General features: G+C 36.2%; 1 protein-coding gene across 6 annotated transcripts in view; it reads right to left on the reverse strand.

The window, feature by feature from the left end:
* Positions 1-23286, reverse strand: part of RALYL (RALY RNA binding protein like) — an 816695-nt gene that overhangs the window by 71716 nt on the left and 721693 nt on the right. For all 6 annotated transcript variants that reach the window (XM_007180154.2, XM_057532504.1, XM_007180151.2 and 3 more), the window contains one exon: positions 4480-4593. In XM_007180154.2, coding sequence (XP_007180216.1) covers positions 4480-4593 — 114 coding nt within the window. The remainder of the gene's footprint in view (positions 1-4479; positions 4594-23286) is intronic.

Below are 23286 nucleotides of genomic sequence, written 5' to 3' on the forward strand. Positions count from 1 at the left end.
GACTTCTAGTGGGCCAGTGACAGTTGGGAATGGTAACACAGGAATCTGTTTCTTTAACAGACTTTCAGCCATTTATACCCTCTTTTCCAGAGGACTATAATGGCTTTGATTCTGAGCCTTTTGGGAGTTCTATGGTTAAAACTGGACTTATTTCTAGAATGCGATAAGTCAGGTACACTTCTCCATCTGCTGTTTAGCTTCTAAGATTTTGTTCCCATTTTCTTTATGCCTAGGGATTTTCATTTTTTAAACCTGTCATTATTTTAATGCAGATTCAGGAGGGAGTAGAGCTCAATTCATGTGTTCAGTCCAACATCTGTAACCAGACACATCACCAATCTAATCCAAAGTGTAAGATAGCAGTTAGGTATTCAGGACAGAACTAGTAGCCACGTTGTAGGTGGCAGCAGTCAGATCATATCTGGAGCAACGTCTTCCATTCTGAGTACCACACTCTGTAGTTGACAAATTATACAGTGACTAGAGAAGAGAGATGACAATGGTTCAAGATGCAAAACTAAATGACATGAGAAGCAGCTGAAGAAATTACTGATATTTATCTAGAGAAAAGAAGGCGTCAAAGATGCTTTGACCAAGATTTGAATGAAGCTAAGTTGAGCATCTATGGGCCAATTATATTGACTCTATTCAAAAGCTTTGGAAGGGTGAGAATACTACAGTTCTTTTATATATTTAATTGGCTGTTACATCCACAAGGGATTAGATATTAAGCTTCGTTTCAGGGGACATAAAAAGAGTAACTGAACCAAGTGAAAGCAAAGTCCATTTTGGCTCCGTATAAGGAGAACTTACTTACCATAGGAGTCTGAGACACAAATATGATCAAGGACCAAGCAAGTAACATAAATGTGTAAATTGGCTGGATAAAGGTATTAGCAAACTGAAAAGTGCATGCCATGTATAATATGGCAGCAGTATTGAAAGATTCCAATTTTTCAAAAGAAATTATATATCTTGACATTTATCTGTAATATTCTAATTCTTGAACATTAATTTATTAAAATAAATTCTGTATCTTTTACCAAACATATGGGCAGGATGAATTTATCCTGATGGGACTGATGTGTGACCTCTCTAGTGGTTAGGTCTAATGGATAGGGTAGGTTGGTTATTCTCATTGGAATTGTCCAAGTGAGTTTGGCTGGTCATATAGGAAGCACATCACTGAGAATAAAGTTGAATTAAAGAATGCCTAATTGCCTTTTCATATCAGAGAGTCTTTGCCTGAAATTTGATTTTTTAAAAGATGTCATTGCTCATTGTACGATACTCAGTCTTTAGTTTTCCTTCTCACTCCTTTCACCCTTTATGGTCATTTTACATCACTGTGTAAACCACATATAAATTGTGGTCTTCATATATGGCAATTTATGATTCTCTTTTAAAAGAATTATCTAAGAATGAGGCAAAATTGTAGGCTAAATTGATATGTGTTATTTGTTGTTTTCAATAATCTATAGTCACCATATCCCAAAGTAATGTTATTTGAATTATTCAAATAGGAAAAAGTAACAAATGCAGGGTGGATTCATACTAATCATAATTTAAAAGCTGGAATATATGTTTGAGGCCATAGTCCCTTCATACTAATCATAATTTAGAAGCTGGAATATATGTTTGAGACCATAGTCCCTTCATACTAATCATAATTTAAAAGCTGGAATATATGCTTGAGGCCGTAGTCCCTTCCTCTAGTTTACATTTGAGGGGCTTGAGACATAGAAAAGTTAAATGACCTGCTCAATCGTGTCCAGTGCATAGTACATGGTGTTGGAAAAGTCAGAAAAGTTAGAGAAAAACATGACCTTGTTCTGAGGATGTTTACAACATCAAAGGAAGAGATAGGATACCATGCAAACATCTATTAGCAGTAATTTAAGGTACAGAGAATCCAAAATGATGTCATTATACCTCGTTACAATTATTCCTGATAGCTTAGGAATTCACTTCAAATGAAAAAGAAAAAAAGTGATCCTATGAAACTTGAACTCAGGACAATCTCCATGCTGTGTGGCTTTATCCTGTTTGTAACCCTCCATCTCCTTCCTGCCACTATTCTATGCTGGAAACTTTCATCATCAAATGACTAAGAGTAAACTAGGAATGAGAGATGTATAAAAGAGCAATAGTGAAGAATAAATATTAACTACCGTATAATTGGCTTGCAACCAAATAAACATTAAAATGGGTGTCTCCTTAAAGTTAATAAGGAAGTATTGAGCACTTAAAAAGAATTTTAATGTATTTCTCTCAACTTTCCATAATGTAGTATTGACTCCATACAGCCCTGCTTTCTTTTAATAAAGAAAATATAGAAAATGATCATCTTATCTCCATAAATATGAATACTGTTCAGGAGACAATTACTATGAAACTGAAATTACAAATTAAATAATTCCATTTTCTTCCTGACATGTTCAAGTAAGAAAGACATAAATATCAAAGGCCTAAGCCTATCATTTTAAAAATAACTGTCTCATGACTGGGAAAGTTTAAACACGTACAAAAATAAGGTGACAGCCTTTCATGAAAAGAAAATGCAAGCTTTGAATTTTAGTGTCACGTTTATAGATGATCTTCTAAGAAGATATGTGGAAGGTATTATTCATTGCAGGAAACTGGAAATTATAATATGATGGAATAAGGATCACATTTTTCTCGTTGAGGTGATTTATATTTAAATGAGTTCTCCATAATCCTTTAAACTGAAGTGCAAATTGGTTATCAAAGTCCTTTGCTGTAAGGGTTGTTTTACATAATAATGAATTTCACAGAAGTTCCTCAAAGGGAAATATTGATTTAAGCAACATCACAGGGTATTTCAATTCCAGCAACACTTTAGATTAGTGCCATAGACAGCATATAAAAAACTTTCTAAAATCTAAATTTCTCTATTAAGAAGTGTAGGCAGCATATTTTTTCTCAATAGAAAATATAACAGAAATTTTTAATAAAAATGAGCCTATTTTATCTATTATTTATCTACCACTTCTAATCCACATTAACTTACCAAAAGTTAGTGAGAATCTACCATGTGTTAGGTATATGGCTTATTGTTTTAGAAATAGGCTGCATGATAGTAGTAGGAAGTATTTGTTTGCCTATATATGTTTATGTTACTAACAAGACCAAATAGCACCAATTATTGAGCCTTTACTCTGTGTTAGTTACTGTACTATACAACTTACATGCTCTACGTTACTCATTTCTCACGTTGCCAGGTAGCCATTACTGTTCTCATTTTATAAATGAGAAAACTGAGGCTAAGAAGTTGTGAGGATTTGCACCACAGTATATTTCTTTCACCCATTATGCGGTAACACTACCTCACTGCTGGCTTCTTTTCAGTCCTGAACCCTGCATGCCTCATTACCAGAAGGTAAGCTCTAGTCGTCTCCCCAGTGATCCAGTCAACAAAGAGGCAGGTTCCTCTTTGTTGTAACTCAGTGGCCCTAGATCCCAAGTGGTTCTCATCAGTTAGTTGTTACCCAGGTAGCCTCACTTCAGGGAAATCCTGGGACCAGCCCCTGGGTGGAAACTGAGATTGTTCCAATGTTCCTATAACATTGGAAAGGGCAGTGCTTTCACTCACAAGACCTGGGTTTGAGACCTAGGTCTATCACAAACTATTTATTTGGCTATGGAAAAATCAGTTTACCTCCTTGAACCTTCGTTTTCTCATCTGCAAAATGCAGAGGCTGGATTTGATCAATGGTTTTCAAAACTGTATTGTTTATTTTTGAAAAAAGTGAAACCCTTTTAGCAAATGAAGTCTTATGTTGAATCTCAACATATAAAACAGATACAGGTAGAGCTACACTGTTTGCAGCCAAGGCTGGGTCATATAAAAGGGTATTAGAATTTTATTAGCATGGAACGAGGGTCAGGGCAGATAATTCAAAGGAGAGAGGACATTCAGTTAAAGAATTAAGTCAGGTGATGTGGCCTTGGGTGGCCAGGCATACCGTTGATACTGAGATCCTGAAAACGGGTTCTGAAGTTTTGCAGAGTTGCAGCAATGCAAGAGCGGGACTTTATAATCATGGTTTTTGAAATCTGTTAAATTTTGCTGCAGTTAATTTAATGAAATGTCAATATAATTTTAGCCCAATAGAACATTTCATTAATTGATTTAATTTTCTTAAAGGTTACTTGATATTGAGATGTAAACGTTTAATTATGATCCAACTGTTACTTATTATTAGCATCAAAATACTTTTCCTTTTTTCTCTTCTTTTTAAAAATATGAATTTTAGGCAAATTGGCTCACCTTCTCTAAAAAGTTAAAAATCAGATTCCATCATTGCAAGTCTAAGCTTAAAGACTGTATTCATGTAACTGTACTAAACTCTATTAAACTTAGCCAATATCCCCCTGGGCCTGCACTGTCTCCGTGATTGACACTGTTTCAATGGTTTAATTCTGACATGTCTGTGGCCACAGATCTTTTTCACTTACCTGCCTCCGCCTTCTGCTGCTTCTCAATCTTCTCCAGGCGCCCTAGCAAGGAGTCAATTTTAGTTTTGATCTGGGTTAATTCTTTCTTGATTGTCTGTAATTCATCTGATTTCACTGGAAAGGGGAAAAGGGATAGAATGCAACAGAACGTCAATTGCACCACGACCCACTTAGAGCACAACTCACAGACACCCCATATTTTCTCAGGACTGTGTCACATCACATAGGATACTTTTCAATCTTATCTGTTTCTCATTGCTTCCAGTGATCTTGCAATACTGGATGACTTTGCCTATTACAAGCAGTGATTCTCAGCGATGTAAACGTTTGATACTAAATCTTTTCACTGAAAGTTATGCAATGGGATAGAGGAATCTAGAAATGTTTTATACACTAACTAAAGATACTAAATTCAGTGCAAATGGTAGAGTAAATCTGTATTGTAAGATGGATTCAGATTGAGGAATGATTAAATCATGACAGGTATGCTTTGAGAACTATGATACTGTTTTGAGGACTATGTTGTAATGTATATTTTAGTGATATTTTTAATCCAGGTCCTTAGTGATTGATTGAAACCAAGACATAACATTTGTCCTCTAAAGAAGTGTCTTAAATGCTAGAGAACTCTCTCCAACTTGCTGTACTTTTGCTACTTTCTTTATTAAAAAATGCAGCAATGGGTTGTGTGTGCCTCTTTTTAAGCCCTGGGACTGGAAGGAAAGGAAATTGACTGAAGTCCCCACTGATATTTTCTACAGTTGTGGTTCCTTTTCCAGATTTTGAGTGTTTAATGGGACTATCTAAAAATGGGACTAACACAAGATTGACTACTTTTAATTTGGCAAATAAGGATGTTAAACACAACAAACATCCTACTATCAATGATAAGAAAAGGCCAGTTTCCTATTTTAAGGACAATCCTTTCAATGAAGTATGTTTATGTTTATGAAAATTTCACTGCACTGTTCTTATTTTCCCATTTCTTTGAGAATCACTGGAAACTTTGTCATGAACCCTCAATAATGAGATCAAAGATTTTTAAAGCTATAAATCTAGAAGAGCTAAACCTGTCTATGAGCTTTCATTAAGTGAGTTTTTGGGTATCCATGCCTCAGCAGAGAGCTATGCTTCAATATCTGGGGTAAAGATCTTGATTTCAGTCTATTATTCTTTTCTGTCACTTTTCCTTTCAAGTTTATAATAAACTTGGCTTGGATATTCCTGAAGAAATTGAGTATTTAGTTTGATTGATTCTTTAGTCTTCAGAAATTTTTTATAAGTAGTTAAAAACTAAAGGCAATATATGTTTGCTTGAAATAGAGCTAGTTGTCAACTAAAACATATGATATAATCTATATGATAAATTATGTATCAATATACACTAATTGCTCAAAGGAAGAATAGATTTTTTTCCAATATAAACATGAAAAAACATTTTCTATTATAAAATCAGAAATTTTTCATAACAAGCAGATTTTTATTTATGATACAAAATAGTTTGCAAAATAAAAACTACAAGAATAAGCGATCCTGTAGAGAGTTCCTATTATGAAGAACCAGACTGAAAGTGGAACACAGTTTAAAATAGAAAATTGCTCCTATGGCAATTATTTCTAAGACATCAAAGTGCCATTGTTGAATCACAGCTAAATTTGAAACATCATCTGTCACAATTGCAAATTGATTCAGCTTTGAAGAATGATTTTCATTTCCTTTGATGGAAGCATGTCATGTAGTTTTACTTAAACCTATCAAATTTAATAGAAAATATTTTATCTTAAAACATTAGATTTCAGTGCAGGAGAAATGGGACTGCGGCTGGAAACAAATAGGATATATTTTTTAGTAAGTGAAGTCACTCCTCAGCCCAGAAATGAGGTTGACTAATTATCTCCTTAAAAAACGTAACTAAACAAATCACTAATACCCTATTTAGTAGAAATTATATTAAGACTCATGTCTAACACTGTAGAAATGTCTTTTAAGATCAGAGCGATATCATTATAAAATTTGGGGCTACTTAGTTAATGCGATTCAAGCTTAGATACAGCTAAGGATGTAATCCAGACATCCTATCTGCTCTTTCCTGGTCCCTCCCAGGGAATGTTGAATCAATCTCCAGCCCTGTGCAAACTGCCCAGCTCCAATCTTGGAATGGCTAGCAGCAAATACTCATCATGGTCCTGCAAAACAAGGCTTAGAAATAGTCTTGCTTTTTGAGCAATTGTGAAAGTTGTTTCTTTACTGCATTCAGTGCTCTCCTTGGAAGAAAGGTGCCTGCTCACCTGGCCTAGTTGGTTGTAGCCCTGTTGCTCCCTCCTTCAGTTGTATTCATTATCTATAGATGGAATATGGTTTTGTGCTGTTGTGTCTGGTTTCCAGATGATATTGCTGGGATGAGCCACCTCTGTGTCTGATATACTTCTCTTTCCAATCTTTTCTGACTTTTTCTACTTTTGAGGGGCTCCTGTTAACAATTTTTCCACTGCACCATGGATTAAGCTCCTATCTGTTTTTACTTACTCTATCAAAATAGATGTATATTTTACAACTATAGATTTCCAAACCTAGAATTTTAAAAATCTTTGCAACTTGGATTTCTGATATTTTTTTGAAAATTAAAGTCAGTTCAGAGTTAAGGAGAGTCTTAGGTGTAAAACATCCCTGTCCATTTTCTTTTCTTTTCTTTTTACATCTTTCTTTTCCTATCCATTTCCACTGCACTCTGAATCGGGCTTCTGCTTTTAGTTCACCTGGCCTCTTACATAGTGAACTCAGAGTAATATATATAAAAGTCGTAAATCCTCCCTACTGAAAACTTCCAGAATGTCCCCATTTCTATAGGAAAAAGACCAAAAGCACACATGCACCAACTCTTTAAACTGGTATTTAGGGTCTGCTCCAAAGTATATTTCCAGGTGTATATTCTATTTCTTATTAAAGCAAACTCTTCACTTGAACAGAACAGCTTAATGCTTAATCTAATAGTATATGGAACCAGATAGACTGTAGTTTTCATCTATGTCCATTGGAGAGTCACTTGTAATCACTAAGATTCAGGTTCCTTATCTTTAACTTCCATCCTTTACCCTAAAGGCTTGTTATAAGAATTTAATGAGATAATGAACATAAAGCACTTTAGCACCGTGATCAGAATATCACCAGGCAAAATACACGGTAGAAGCAGAAGCTATTATTATTATTATTTACATGCCTATTCCAGCAAAGACTCTTTCTCTCCCCAAATATGTCTACCTGCCTTTTGGAGCTTAGTTTTAGTCTTGCCTCACCTATTAATTCTTCTTCGTTTAACCCACTGGAGGGTGTATCTCTTATCTGTAATCTATTTAACAGCATCTCACATTTACTGCTAGACACATATTGCTAGTTGATTTTTCCTTTATATATCTACTTTTCATATTAACTTGCAAACTTCTTGAGAGTGAAGACCTAATTAGGCATTGAAGAATTTTAGGAGTCACGCTTTTCTGTGTTTTAATAAGCTCCTTCTCCTCTTATTGATTGATGAGGCTCCTGATGCTTACCATGAAGTCCTAGGCTGTGAAGTCTGTCCTCCTTAATTAAAAAAATGATATTAACAGGTTTAAGAAGAGATCCTATATCAAATTGGTACCTAATGAAAACTTTTTGTCTTCTCATCATATACCAGATTCACGAAAAATTATTCAGATTCCTGGGTAAATTATTCAGATTTCTGATGATACAACTTTTTAAAAAGAAGGAATATTGGATGGTTGTCTGAAGCAAGACATATTAATGGATTTATCCCATTATAGGCCCTCTACAACCAAATTTTTTGAATGAAGAGAGGGCATCCAATTACTTCTTTCCACTTTCTCTCCCTCCCTCCCTCTTTCCCTCCCTCTCCTTCCTTCCTTAATAGAACTTTCATTCTTAACAAAACTTAGTTCAGTGTATTAAACACAGTAAGAATTACCAAATACCAGAAAATTTGTAGGTATGTGTATGTAGATATGGTTACACTGCACGCCAACTTCAAACAGACCAACAAATTTTATTAAAAGCTTTGTGTATGTGCTGGGCACTACTTTTGAGTTGCCTGTCTAATGGGGAGATAGATAAGCAAAGAGGAAGTGCAAAAAGAAAATTAGCATGAAAATATGCCTTTTCTCCAGAAGCACTATGAGGAAAGAATATGAAAGTTACCCATGCCTGTGGTAACAACCCTTTTCCCAATTCCACCTAGTACTCTAAATCCATAATCTTCATTTTTTAAGATACATTGGCAGAGGATATAATACCATTATTTGTATTTATGTAGAGTATTAGTGCGAGTCAGGAGTATTTCTTTTGCTAAGAATAATAACGAATACTTTAAATCAACTTGTTGTTATGCAATTTTCCCCTAATATAGACAAGCTAGAAGCTTGGGAAAATGAAATCTAATTACTGAAGATTATGAATCCTGCAATTTAAAAGTTATGAATTTTAGAATTTGAGAAAATTGCTTTATTTCCCAGCCAGCTCCAACTTACCATCTCTTGCCTCATCTTCTTCTTGCTTTTCTAATTATCTTAGTCTCTACATAGTCACACCTGTTCAGTGTCTCTTGAATATGTCCTGTGTTTTCAGACATCCATACCTTTGTTTCTGTTGTTTTCATTGACCTGTCTTACACTCTCATCTTCCTCACCTAGTAAATGCCATTTAATACTTAAATATTCAGCTCAAATGCTACCTACATTGTAAAGTCATCCTCAACTTTCGATCATCTTCTTCAACAATCTCATCCTCCTCCCAGCCATACTTCTTTCATATGATTCTTTGCATGATCATTTATTTAAATGTCTCTCTCCATGACAAGAGCAGGAACTACTCTCATTTTTTTTTTTTAAACTGCTCTCATTTTTTAACTCAAATGTCTAACATATTCACTCAACAATATTTATGGAGACCCAGTATTTTCAGGCTCCTTGCCAGGAGCTGGGGATGTATTAGTTAACAAGAGGGATAAAAGTCCCTGAAATTGTGGAACTCCCATCTAGGTGTGGAAGAAGATGATAAACAAACATCTATATATCTATATCTATATCCATATCTATATCTATATCTATCTATATCTATATCTATATCTATATCTATATCTATATCTATATCTGGGAGAGAGAGAAAGAGGTTTGCAGCAATTTTCTTTACAAGTATACATTTAACATAATGAAAAAAACACAGATATAGCTAAGTCTAGTTAATAGTAGTGTAACAATATGTATCATTTGATAATTATATTATCTTAAAATACAAACTACACTGTTTCAAACTACAGTGAAATATACACCTCCAGATGGGGAAAAAAAATAATGAAGACAAGAAGTTAGGGAATGCTTGGCTAGGGAATGAGTTTTGTTATTTTATACAGGGCGGTCAGGGAAAGCTCCACTAATAAGGTGACATTGGGGGGAAAGTTTCAGTAAGGGGAGAAAGCAAGTCATTGGAATGTCTAGGGATGGTGGGATGGGGGAAATATGAGGCAGAGGAACGATAAACACAAAGGCCAGAGACAAGTGTGTACTTGAGGTGTGTAAGGGACAGCAAAGAGACCAACGTGGCTGGAGTGGAAAGAGCAAGTGGGAGAAGAGTATGAACAGTCAGGAGGTAAGGCAGGGACTTGAGAAGGGGAAAAACACATGGAGAATATTGTACAGAGTCTTTTTGGCCAGAGTAACACTGTGGCTTTTACTCTGAGTCATGTAGGTGTCACTGATTTACCTGACGAGCATCATTCTGACTTCGTGTTGTGAAAAGACTGCAGAAGGGCAAGGGTGGAATCAGTGAGATCACTAAGAAGCCTGTGGATTATAATTCAAGGGAGAGATGGCAAGAGATTGGATCAGACCAAGGTATTAGCAGTCAGGTTGTGAGAAGTAAATGAATTCTGCATATATTCTAAAGGTGGAGGGGAAATAATCTGCGGATGGTTAGAAGTAAAGTATAGGTGAAAGAGGGGAGTCAAAGAGAACTCCATAATTTGGGGTCTGAGTAACTGGAAGGGTGGACTTGCCATTTGCTGGGATAAGGAATACTTGTAGAAGTTCAGGTTGAGGGGGAAGATCAGAGGGCCAGTTTAGACTGGATTGTGAGATGCCTATTTGTGTCTAAATACAAGTGATAAGTAGGCAGTTGGGTATATAAGCCTGGAGTTTATGGGAGTGATCAAAGGTACAAAAATAAATTTGGCAGTAACCAGTTAGAGAGATGGTATTTCAAGTTAATATAGAGGAAAAGTTTGCCCTCGTAGTTGAGTATACACACATATTGGTGTTTTAGAAGACATTAGTAATATTACCTTCAAAAGAAAATGTCTTTTACTCTTTCCTCTAGATAAGTTCAACAAAAGAAAAATTGCAAAAAATTATAGACAAAAGAAACCATACTGTCATAAAAATCTTTAGTTGTCCGGTTGAGTACAATAGTTTATTTTTGTATGGATGATTACCAGACTTGAATTTAGAATTATTCTTCAAGATCAGCAAAATGATAAATTGAAAAACAACTAACAAAGTTCCTAAGATAGATTCCTTTAGCTTGTTTTTAGACTCTAGAGAAACTAGGAGCCAGGTTATATCATACAGATAATCAAATATTTTCTTAAACTATCACTGTAGTTTTTAGTTAGAAATAAAAAAAAAAGCCTCCTTAAATCATTTCAGACCTGCTCTGTCTAAATAGTTCATTGATTTGGTGATAAATGTTACTGTGTTTTGATAACAGTCAACAAAATGATGTCTGTGCCTTTTGCTGTCACATGAGATACAATCCAAAAAGGAAATTAGGCACACAGAATGACACCATTTGCCTATATCAAAAAATGTGTGCTTCTCTGATTTATGTGGTGAAAGATATTTCAATTTATTTTAATCACCTGTGGGGTAAGTCTATCGAGGGACAAATGAAGACTCTTAAGCTAACTGTCTAGATCAGTGGTTCTTAACAAAGGGTAATATTGCCCTGCAGAGGACATTTTGCAATTTCTGGATACATTTTTGATTGCCACGACTTGGACAGGGTGGTGTTACTGGCATCTAGTGGGCATCTGGTCTGCTAAATGTCCTACAGTGTACAGGTTAGCCCCCAACACCACACCAAAGAATTATATGATCAAACAAATACAAAGCCTTGGAAGCCCTGGTCTAAATAATTATATACCCTCCCTCACCAACACTGTGTTTCCTAGGAAATATTAAGAAAATTTTAAAATGTTTGTAATCATGTGACCTTTAACAATAATTCACGTTAATTTATGTTACTCTTTTAATTTCCCCCAGCCTTTGATAAATTATATATATATCAAAAAATATAATTTGCATAGAACTTAAATTTATTAATCACTTTTATATACACTATTTCATCAATAAGAAACCTGAGAATCTGACAATTTACATGACATTCTCAAAGCCCTATAATTTATGATTTTGTGTAATGTAGTAATCAGAACAGGTGGAGTTCAGGTTCAAGCTTAGGTCTTCCGACTATAAACTAATATGCAGAAGAAGCTAATTTGCCAGCCTAGTAAATATTTTTCAGAAGTCAGACTTTGGAGGGGGGGTGGGAGGAACTGGGAGATTGGGATTGACACATACACACTATTGATACTATGTATAAAATAGACAACTAATGAGAACATATTGTATAGCACAGGAAACTCTACTTAATGCACTATGGTGACCTAAATAGAAAGGAAATCCAAAAAAGAGGGGATATATGTATATGTATAGCTGATTCATTTTGCTGTACAGTAGAAACTAACACAACATTGTAAAGCAACTATACTCCAATATCAATTAATTAAAAAAACAAAAGTCAGACTTTAAAGAATTTTGCTAAAAAAGTGAAGCAATTGAAGTAATTCTCAATTTATATATGTAAATATAATTCGGCAGTTACCACCCCTATGGATGGAATTTTCTAGAAAAAGCAATTACATATATGTGCATGTGTATGCATTCATAGTACCTATGCCTATGTACATTTTTACCAATTATTTATGTATATTTTTAGAAAGTGAAAATGAAATGGGGAATGAATGTATTATTTTATTCAATAACTATTCATTAAACACCTACTGTATTCATCCATGCATCTAACATTTCACTAGCAGCTGCACATATACCATATCATTTAACCCTTAAGATAAACAAAGTATATAATATTAAATTTGTTCTATGGATTAGAAGAGTGAATGTTAGAGAAGTTAAGTAATGTGTTTAGGGTAGCCTAGCAAAGACGCAACAGAATCAAGTTTAGAGTGGGCTGCTTGATTCCAAAGCTGTGGTTTATGCTTGTTTGTTTGATTGATTTTTTTTGCCCCAAGCCTGCCTCCTTGTTCTCATGGAGTTTACAATTAGTGGAGCCAAAAAAAATAGGTAAACAACTTATTATAATACATAAGAACATAAAATATGTAAAATCATGGAGGAATAAGTTAAATGTGTCTATTGCTTGATGTTGAAGTTACTTTTTGGTCTTCCCTACCAGACTGTAAGATCTTGAAAATGAAAGATCCTGTCTATTTTGTCTACAGAATATTTGTTTCTTAGGAGTCACATCTATTTGATCTATGGAACATCAGTTTGGCAGTAATTAAAATTATGTTAACTATGTGAGTAAAAACAGAATCAAAATTAATTTCCATATGGTTAAATCACTGATCATAAAAATATTCATGAAAAAATGGGGACTTGAACTCAGACTGGAAGGATACTTTGGATTTCAGCAAGGAAACAAGATCTTCTAAGTAAAGGAAGGAGCAAATCTTAAAGAGCTTGGAAATGTGCATCAACATCCTGGCTTCTTTTAGACCCTGGAGTGTAGGTCAGAATTTGTCCCCTTGTTTCACTAACCCAAGATATTCTATAACTAAGTAGCATTTCTAAAGAAGTAGTTCATAGTCAACTGTGAAATGTATAAAAAACAAAAAGGAAAATGCAAAAAGCCAAAATAATATTGGTGACACACATTCCATAAATAAATAAGAATATACTTTGTGCAATGCAAAAGTGACTTGACGGATACATTTGTAATCTAAAATGGAGAGATTAGATGTCCATAAAAATAGCTATAAAATTAAGCAGAAGGGCTTAAGTCTCCTAATAAGAAGATGAACAATTGGTTTGGCTTTAGAGGACAGACAATACCTTTGTAGCACAGAAGGGTTCAAACTTGTTTCATAAGAATGACATTAAAATCATTAATAACGCTTATTTGTATGTAAGAAGATAATGCGTTGATAACACATTTCTTGAGATAAAGGAAAGGGCTTTCAGATGGATGTATATGAACATGAGTTTCGAAACATTTAAATAAGTGTTCCATTAAGCTAGGAGAAGAGTAAGGGGCAAACTGGGAATGGAAGTACCAGATCAGATATACCTGGATGACTACACTGAAGATTTTGGATTCTTACTTAGTAAATGGTAGTAATTTTGAATCCTGAGTGAGGAATTGACAAAGCATTTGGTTTAGAATAATCCTGCAGTTGGGCATGTAATTAACAAGATTAAGGGAGAGCACAGAGTCAAGAAAACTAGTTTTAAGAGACTATTAGAGTAGTCAAGGACTAGTTATTAGGACCAGACCTAGGAAAAGAGCAGAAGAGGAAGAAGCAGAAGTAAGAAATGTTAAGGTTTATTGATTGGACCTAATGCTCACAAACTTTTATAATCTCACAGTGGAATGATTAGCACTTTTCTGGAACTGTTAGTGGAGTACAAAGAAAAGCATAAGCTCTACAGTAAAACTGAGAAAACCATCTCAAATGTTCAAAAGCTATGTTGATATAAAGATTCTGTTGAACCTTTTATTTGCCTTGTTTTCTGTCTGTATTTTTAAATCTGGTTATGTTAACGAGCCGCATTAAACCCTAGTGAACAAGCCAAGCACAGATGCTCACAAATGTATTTATTTATTATAAACACATTGCAATTGTTTTGGTTGGGCTGCTGTGTATCTAAATACTAGGTTGTGATTTTAGCAGGGACTTATTACTCTTTTTATACAAAGTGCTCATCAACATCCAGACACTGAAGCCATGTGTTTCTGAGAAATTCAGTGTGTTTACCAGGATGAGCTAAATGGGCCTGAATCTCATTCTCAGCTAATTACTTAACTAAAAAATATCCAAGAACTTGGTTATTAAAATGAAAAGAGCTGAAGGATATGCCAAGATCTCCACATTTTGTTTTGGCTTTATATGCACATAATTTTTTGTTGTGGACTAAATTCTGTACCTCCCTCAAATTTTATATATGAAGGTTCTAGCCCCACTAGCTTCCAAACTGTCACTGTATTTAGACATAGGGCAGTTAAAGAGGTAATCAAGTTAAAAGGAGGTCAGTAGATCCAGTAAGCCCTAATCCAATATGACTAGTGTCCTTATAAGAAGAGGAAATTTGGAAACATAAACACAGAGGGCAGATGATGTGAAGACTCAGGGAGAAGATGACCATCTACAAGCCAAGGAGAGGGGGCTGACACAGACCCTTCCCTCAAGGCCCTCTGAAGGAACCAATATGACCCACACCTTGATCTCCAACTTCTAACTTCTAGAACCGTGAGGAAATAGATTTCTGTTCTTTAAGCCATCCAGATTGTGGTACTTTGTTATGGCAGACTTAGCACATGAATACAACCACCATTTAAATTTCTTTTTTCTTTTTTTTTTTTTTTTTTTAGAAATTTCATGTAATGTCTGAAACATTTATATTAACATATTTCTATACATATTTCCATACAAATACAAATATAAGATTTTTAGAAATTTCATGTAATGTCTGAAACATTTATATTAACATATTTCCATACAAATAACCCAATGAAAGTTTAGTATTAGTTGTTTTGTTTGTTTTTTTATACTGCAGGTTCTTATTAGGCATCAGTTTTATACACATCAGTGTATACATGTCAATCCCAATCGCCCAATTCAGCACACCACCATCCCCACCTCACCGCCGTTTTCCCCCCTTGGTGTCCATATGTCCATTCTCTACATCTGCGTCTCAACTTCTGCCCTGCAAACTGGTTCATCTGTACCATTTTTCTAGGTTCCACATACATGCATTAATATACGATATTTGTTTTTCTCTTTCTGACTTACTTCACTCTGTATGACAGTCTCTAGATCCATCCACGTCTCAACAAATGACTCAATTTCGTTCCTTTTTATGGCTGAGTAATATTCCATTGTATATATGTACCACAACTTCTTTATCCATTCGTCTGTTGATGGGCATTTAGGTTGCTTCCATGACCTGGCTATTGTAAATAGTGCTGCAATGAACATTCGGGTGCATGTGTCTTTTTGAATTACGGTTTTCTCTGGGTATATGCCCAGTAGTGGGATTGCTGGGTCATATGGTAATTCTATTTTTAGTTTTTTAAGGAACCTCCATATTGTTCTCCATAGTGGCTGTATCAATTTACATTCCCACCAACAGTGCAAGAGGGTTCCCTTTTCTCCACACCCTCTCCAGCATTTGTTGTTTGTAGATTTTCTGATGATGCCCATTCTAACAGGAGTGTGGTGATACCTCATTGTAGTTTTGATTTGCATTTCTCTAATAATTAGTGATGTTGAGCATCTTTTCATGTGCTTCGTGGCCGTCTGTATGTCTTCTTTTGAGAAATGTCTATTTAGGTCTTCTGCCCATTTTTGGATTGGGGTGTTTGTTTCTTTGACATTGAGCTGAATGAGCTGTTTATATATTTTGGAGATTAATCCTTTGTCCGTTGATTCATTTGCAAATATTTTCTCCCATTCTGAGGGTTGTCTTTTCGTCTTGTTTATGGTTTCCTTTGCTGTGCAAAAGCTTTGAAGTTTCATTAGGTCCCACTTGTTTATTTTTGTTTTTATTTCTATTACTCTAGGAGGTGGATCAAAAAAGATCTTGCTGTGATTTATGTCAAAGAGTGTTCTTCCTATGTTTTCCTCTAAGAGTTTTATAGTGTCCAGTCTTATATTTAGGTCTCTAATCCATTTTGAGTTTATTTTTGTGTATGGTGTTAGGGAGTATTCTAATTTCATTCTTTTACATGTAGCTGTCCAGTTTTCCCAGCACCACTTATTGAAGAGACTGTCTTTTCTCCATTGTATATCTTTGCCTCCTTTGTCATAGATTAGTTGACCATAGGTGCGTGGGTTAATCTCTGGGCTTTCTATCTTGTTCCATTAATCTATGTTTCTGTTTTTGTGCCAGTACCATATTGTCTTGATTACTGTAGCTTTCTAGTATAGTCTGAAGTCAGGGAGTCTGATTCCTCCAGCTCCATTTTTTTGCCTCAAGACTGCTTTGGCTATTCGGGGTCTTTTGTGTCTCCATACAAATTTTAAGATGATTTGTTCTAGTTCCGTAAAAAATGCCATTGGTAATTTGATAGGGATTGCATTGAATCTGTAGATTGCTTTGGGTAGTATACTCATTTTCACAATGTTGATTCTTCCAATCCAAGAACATGGTATATCTCTCCATCTGTTGGTATCATCTTTAATTTCTTTCATCAGTGTCTTATAGTTTTCTGCATACAGGTCTTTTGTCTCCCTAGGTAGGTTTATTCCTAGGTATTTTATTCTTTTTGTTGCAATGGTAAATGGGAGTGTTTCCATAATTTCTCTTTCAGATTTTTCATCATTAGTGTATAGGAATGCAAGAGATTTCTGTGCATTAATTTTGTATCCTGCAACTTTACCATATTCATTAATTAGCTCTAGCAGTTTTCTGGTGGCAGTTTTAGGATTCTCTATGTATAGTATCATGTCATCCGCACACAGTGACAGTTTTACTTCTTCTTTTCCAATTTGTATTCCTTTTATTTCTTTTTCTTCTCTGATTGCCGTGGCTAGGACTTCCAGAACTATGTTGAATAATAGTGGTGAGAGTGGACATCCTTGTCTCGTTCCTGATCTTAGAGGAAATGCTTTCAATTTTTCACCATTGAGAATGATGTTTGCTGTGGGTTTGTCATATATGGCCTTTATTATGTTGAGGTAGGTTCCCTCTATGCCCACTTTCTGGAGAGTTTTTATCATAAATGGGTGTTGAATTTTGTCAAAAGCTTTTTCTGCATCTATTGAGATGATAATATGGTTTTTATTCTTCAATTTGTTAATATGGTGTATCACATTGATTGATTTGCGTATATTGAAGAATCCTTGCATCCCTGGGATAAATCCCACTTGATCATGGTGTATGATCCTTTTAATGTGTTGTTGGATTCTGTTTGCTAGTATTTTGTTGAGGATTTTTGCATCTATATTCATCAGTGATATTGGTCTGTAATTTTCTTTTCTTGTAGTGTCTTTGTCTGGTTTTGGTATCAGGGTGATGGTGGCCTCATAGAATGAGTTTGGGAGTGTTCCTTCCTCTGCAATTTTTTGGAAGAGTTTGAGAAGAATGGGTGTTAGCTCTTCTCTAAATGTTTGATAGAATTCACCTGTGAAGCCATCTGGTCCTGGACTTTTGTTTGTTGGAAGATTTTTAATCACAGTTTCAATTTCATTACTTGTGATTGGTCTGTTCATATTTTCGGTTTCTTCCTGGTTCAGTCTTGGAAGGTTATACCTTTCTAAGAATTTGTCCATTTCTTCCAGGTTGTCCATTTTATTGTCATAAAGTTGCTTGTAGTAGTCTCTTAGGATGTTTTGTATTTCTGCGGTGTCTGTTGTAACTTCTCCTTTTTCATTTCTGATTTTATTGATTTGAGTCCTCTCCCTCTTTTTCTTGATGAGTCTGGCTAATGGCTTATCAATTTTGTTTATCTTCTCAAAGAACCAACTTTTAGTTTTATTGATCTTTGCTATTGTTTTCTTTGTTTCTATTTCATTTATTTCTGCTCTGATCTTTATGATTTCTTTCCTTCTGCTAACTTTGGGTTTTGTTTGTTCTTCTTTCTCTAGTTTCTTTAGGTGTAAGGTTAGATTGTTTACTTGAGATTTTTCTTGTTTCTTTAGGTAGGCTTGTATAGCTATAAACTTCCCTCTTAGAACCGCTTTTGCTGCGTCCCATAGGTTTTGGGTCGTCGTGTTTTCATTGTCATTTGTCTCTAGGTATTTTTTTATTTCCTGTTTGATTTCTTCAGTGATCTCTTGGTTATTTAGTAACGTATTGTTTAGCCTCCATGTGTTTGTCTTTTTTACGTTTTTTTCCCTGTAATTCATTTCTAATCTCATAGCATTGTGGTCAGAAAAGATGCTTGATATGATTTCAATTTTCTTAAATTTACTAAGCCTTGATTTGTGACCCAAGATGTGATCTATCCTGGAGAATGTTCCGTGCGCACTTGAGAAGAACGTGTAATCTGCTGTTTTTGGATGGAATGTCCTATATATATCAATTAAATCTATCTGGTCTATTGTGTCATTTAAAGCTTCTGTTTCCTTATTTATTTTCATTTTGGATGATCTGTCCATTGGTGTAAGTGAGGTGTTAAAGTCCCCCACTATTATTGTGTTACTGTCGATTTCCTCTTTTATAGCTGTTAGCAGTTGCCTTATGTATTGAGGTGCTCCTATGTTGGGTGCATATATATTTATAATTGTTATATCTTCTTCTTGAATTGATCCCTGGATCATTATGTAGTGTCCTTCCTTGTCTCTTGTAACATTCTTTATTTTAAAGTCTATTTTATCTGATATGAGTATAGCTACTCCAGCTTTCTTTTGATTTCCATTTGCATGGAATATCTTTTTCCATCCCCTCACTTTCAGTCTGTATGTGTCCCTAGGTCTGAAGTGGGTCTCTTGTAGACAGCATATATATATGGGTCTTATTTTTGTATCCATTCAGCCAGTCTATGTCTTTTGGTTGGGGCATTTAATCCATTCACGTTTAAGGTAATTATCGATATGTATGTTCCTATGACCATTTTCTTAATTGTTTTGGGTTTGTTTTTGTAGGTCCTTTTCTTCTCTTGTGTTTCCCACTTAGAGAAGTTCCTTTAGCATTTGTTGTAGAGCTGGTTTGGTGGTGCTGAATTCTCTTAGCTTTTGCTTGTCTGTAAAGCTTTTGATTTCTCCATCAAATCTAAATGAGATCCTTGCTGGGTAGAGTAATCTTGGTTGTAGGTTCTTCCCTTTCATCACTTTAAGTATATCATGCCACTCCCTTCTGGCTTGCAGAGTTTCTGCTGAGAAATCAGCTGTTAACCTTATGGGAGTTCCCTTGTATGTTATTTGTCGTTTTTCCCTTGCTGCTTTCAGTAATTTTTCTTTGTCTTTAATTTTTGCCACTTTGATTACTATGTGTCTCGGCGTGTTTCTCCTTGGGTTTATTCTGTATGGGACTCTCTGCGCTTCCTGGACTTGGGTGGCTATTTCCTTTCACATGTTAGGGAAGTTTTCGACTATCATCTCTTCAAATATTTTCTCTGGTCCTTTCTCTCTCTCTTCTCCTTCTGGGACCCCTATAATGCGAATGTTGTTGCGTTTAATGTTGTCCCAGAGGTCTCTTAGGCTGTCTTCATTTCTTTTTATTCTTTTTTCTTTAGTCTGTTCCGCAGCAGTGAATTCCACCATTCTGTCTTCCAGGTCACTTATCCGTTCTTCTGCCTCAGTTATTCTGCTATTGATTCCTTCTAGTGTAGTTTTCATTTCAGTTATTGTATTGGTCATCTCTGTTTGTTTGTTCTTTAATTCTTCTAGGTCTTTGTTAATCATTTCTTGCATCTTCTCAATCTTTGCCTCCATTCTTATTCCGAGGTCCTGGATCATCTTCACTATCATTATTCTGAATTCTTTTTCTGGAAGGTTGCCTATCTCCACTTCATTTAGTTGTTTTTCTAGGGTTTTTTCTTGTTCCTTCATCTGGTACATAGCCCTCTGCCTTTTCATCTTCTCTGTCTTTCTGTAACTGTCTAAATTTCTTAAACTATCATTTTGATCAGGTAGCACTTTGCTGAGAGTCTTTTCCCTCAGCCCTGGATGAAATTCCAACCCTTCAATATTCTCCACAGCTTTTCACTGTCCTGTTATCCATCTTTATCTTTCATTTTGCTTAATCATAATATTCTCAGTTTCTTAACTGACATTATTAGTGATAAATCTTTGCTTCAGATAAAAATAATAACTGTTATTATTATTATTATATCTTATTATTAAGACTTTCATAACTTTCATAACACTGTTCTAAGAGCTTTACATGTATTAACTCATTTAATCCCTACAAAAACTTTATGGAGAAGATGGTAAGATTATCATTCCCATTTTATAGATGAGGAAACTAAGGCACAACAAACAATGTATGTTGTCCCAAAATACACAACTAATAAATGGCCGAGACACTACTGGATTCCAGTTATAGCAGTTTCATATCCCATACTCTTAACTGCTATTCTCTGCTATACCACTCCTACAACTAATAGTAATAATAAACTTCACTGACATTGACTATTTGACAAAACTTGCCTAAGCTATGCATAAGTAATTTAATTCCCATGAAAAACTATTTGATATACAGTACTATTATTTCCATTTTACAGATAGAAAATAGAGGCATATAAGGATTACAGGATTTCCTCAAGACCACAGTGCTAGTATGTTGTGGAACACGAATTCCATACCAGGCAATCTGAAAGCAAAGCCTCTGCTCTTCTCCACCCAGAAAAGTAGGAGACTCTCTTATTCTCTTTTCAAATCCACATATCCTTCTACACTCAATTCAGTATTCTCTATTGAGCCTTCTCTAACCCCTCTGGCCAAAAACCTAAAAGCAGAATATGTAATTAGGTCAAAATAACAGATGAAATGGGATGTTTATTTGATATTTGGCTGGATATTAACATTGTTTCTCTGAGTGATGCTTCATCTCTATATTAAAATCATGGGGACGGGTGCTTCAAGATGGTGGAGTAGTAAGACATGGAGATCAACTTTCTCCCCACTAATACTTCAGAAATACCTCTACATGTGGAACAACTCCTCCAGAACAACTACTGAACCCTGGCAGAAGACCTCAGACTTTCCAAAAGGCAAGTAACTCCCCACGTACCTGGGTAAGACAAAAGACAAAAAAAAAAAAAAAAAAAAGACAAAAGAGTAGGGATGGGACCTGCTCTTCTGGGAGGGAGCTGTGAGGGAGGAAAAGTTTCCACACACTAGGAAGCCCCTTCACTGGCAGAGACTGGAGGTGGTGGTGGGGAAGCTTCAGAGCCACGGAGGTGAGCACAGCAATAGGGGTGCAGAGAGCAAAGCAGAGAGATTCCCATAGAGAGGATCTGTGCCGACCAGCACACACCAGCCTGAGAGGCTTGTCTGCTCAGACTTCGGAGGTCGGATCCCAAGGAGAGGACTAGGGTTGGCCCGTGAAAACAGCCTGAAGGGGTTAGCACCACAGCGAAATGGAAGGGAGTCCGGGAAAGAGTCTCGAACTGCTTAAGAGGCAAGAGACCATTGTTTTGGGGTGAGCAAGGAAAGGAGGTTCAGATCACCGCCTAAACGAGCTCAAGAGATGAGCACGAGCCGTGGCTATTACCACGGACACCAGAGACGGGTATGAAACGCTAACGTAGCTGCTGCAGCCACAAAGAATCCTGTGTGCAAGCACAGGTCACTATCCACACCTTCCACCAACCGGCGGCCTGTGTAGCACGCCACTTCCAGGGTCCTGTGATACAGGGACAACGTCCCCAGGAGAACATAAGGCGTGCCTCAGGCTGTTGCAACATCATGCTGGCCTCTGCCGCCGCAGGCTCTTCCCGCATTCTGTACCCCTCCCTCCTCCCAGCCTGAGTGAGCCAGAGCCCCCGAATCAGCCCCTATAACCCTTCCTGTCTGGGTGAGGAACAGACGCCCTCAGGCGACCTACATGCAGAGGTGGGGCCAAAACCAAAGCTGAACACCAGGAGCTGTGTGAACAAAGAAGAAACAGGGAAATTTCTCCGAGCAGCCTCAGGAACAGTTGGTTAAATCCCCACAATAAACTTGATGTACCCGGCATCTGTGGAATACTTGAATAGACAATGAATCATCTCAAAATTGAGGTGGTGGACTTTGGGAGCAAGTGTAGACTTGGGGTTTGTTGTATGCGATAGATGTTTCAGATTTTTATGTTTATCTTAGAATAGTTTTAGCGCTTGATATCACTGGTGGATTTGTTTATTGGTTTGGTTGCTCTCTTTTATTTTTTCATTACATTATAAAATTTTTTTTTACTTTAATAATATTTTTATTTTAATTATTTTATTTTATTTTTAAAATTTATTTATGTTTTCTTTCTTTTTTTATCCCTCTTCTTCTGAGCCAGGCTGACAGGGTCTTTGTGCTCTGGCCTGGTGTCAGGGCTGAGCCTCTGAGGTGGGATAGCCGAATTCAGGACATTGGACCACGAGAGACCTCACAGCCCCATGTAATATCAACTGGCAAGAGTTCTCCCAGACATGTCTGTCTCAACGCTAAGACCCAGCTCCACTCAATGGCCAGAAAGCTCCAGTGCTGGACAGCCCATGCCAAACAACTAGCAAGACAGGAACACAACCCCACCCATTAGCAGAGAGGCTGCCTAAAATCATACTAAGTTCACACACACCCCAAAACACACCACCAGACATGGCCTTGCCCACCAGAAAGACAAGATCCAGCCCCATTCACCAGAACACAGGAACCAGTCCCCTCTACCAGGAAGCCTACACAAGCCCCTGAATCAACATTACCCACTGGGGGAAGACAACAAAAACAACAGGAACTATGAACCTATAGCCTGCAAAAAGGAGACCCCAAACACTAAGTTAAGCAAAATGAGAAGAAAGAGAAATATGCAGCAGATGAAGGAGCAAGGTAAA

Source organism: Balaenoptera acutorostrata, chromosome 17, assembly GCF_949987535.1.
Source record: "Balaenoptera acutorostrata chromosome 17, mBalAcu1.1, whole genome shotgun sequence".
NCBI lineage: Eukaryota > Metazoa > Chordata > Mammalia > Artiodactyla > Balaenopteridae > Balaenoptera > Balaenoptera acutorostrata.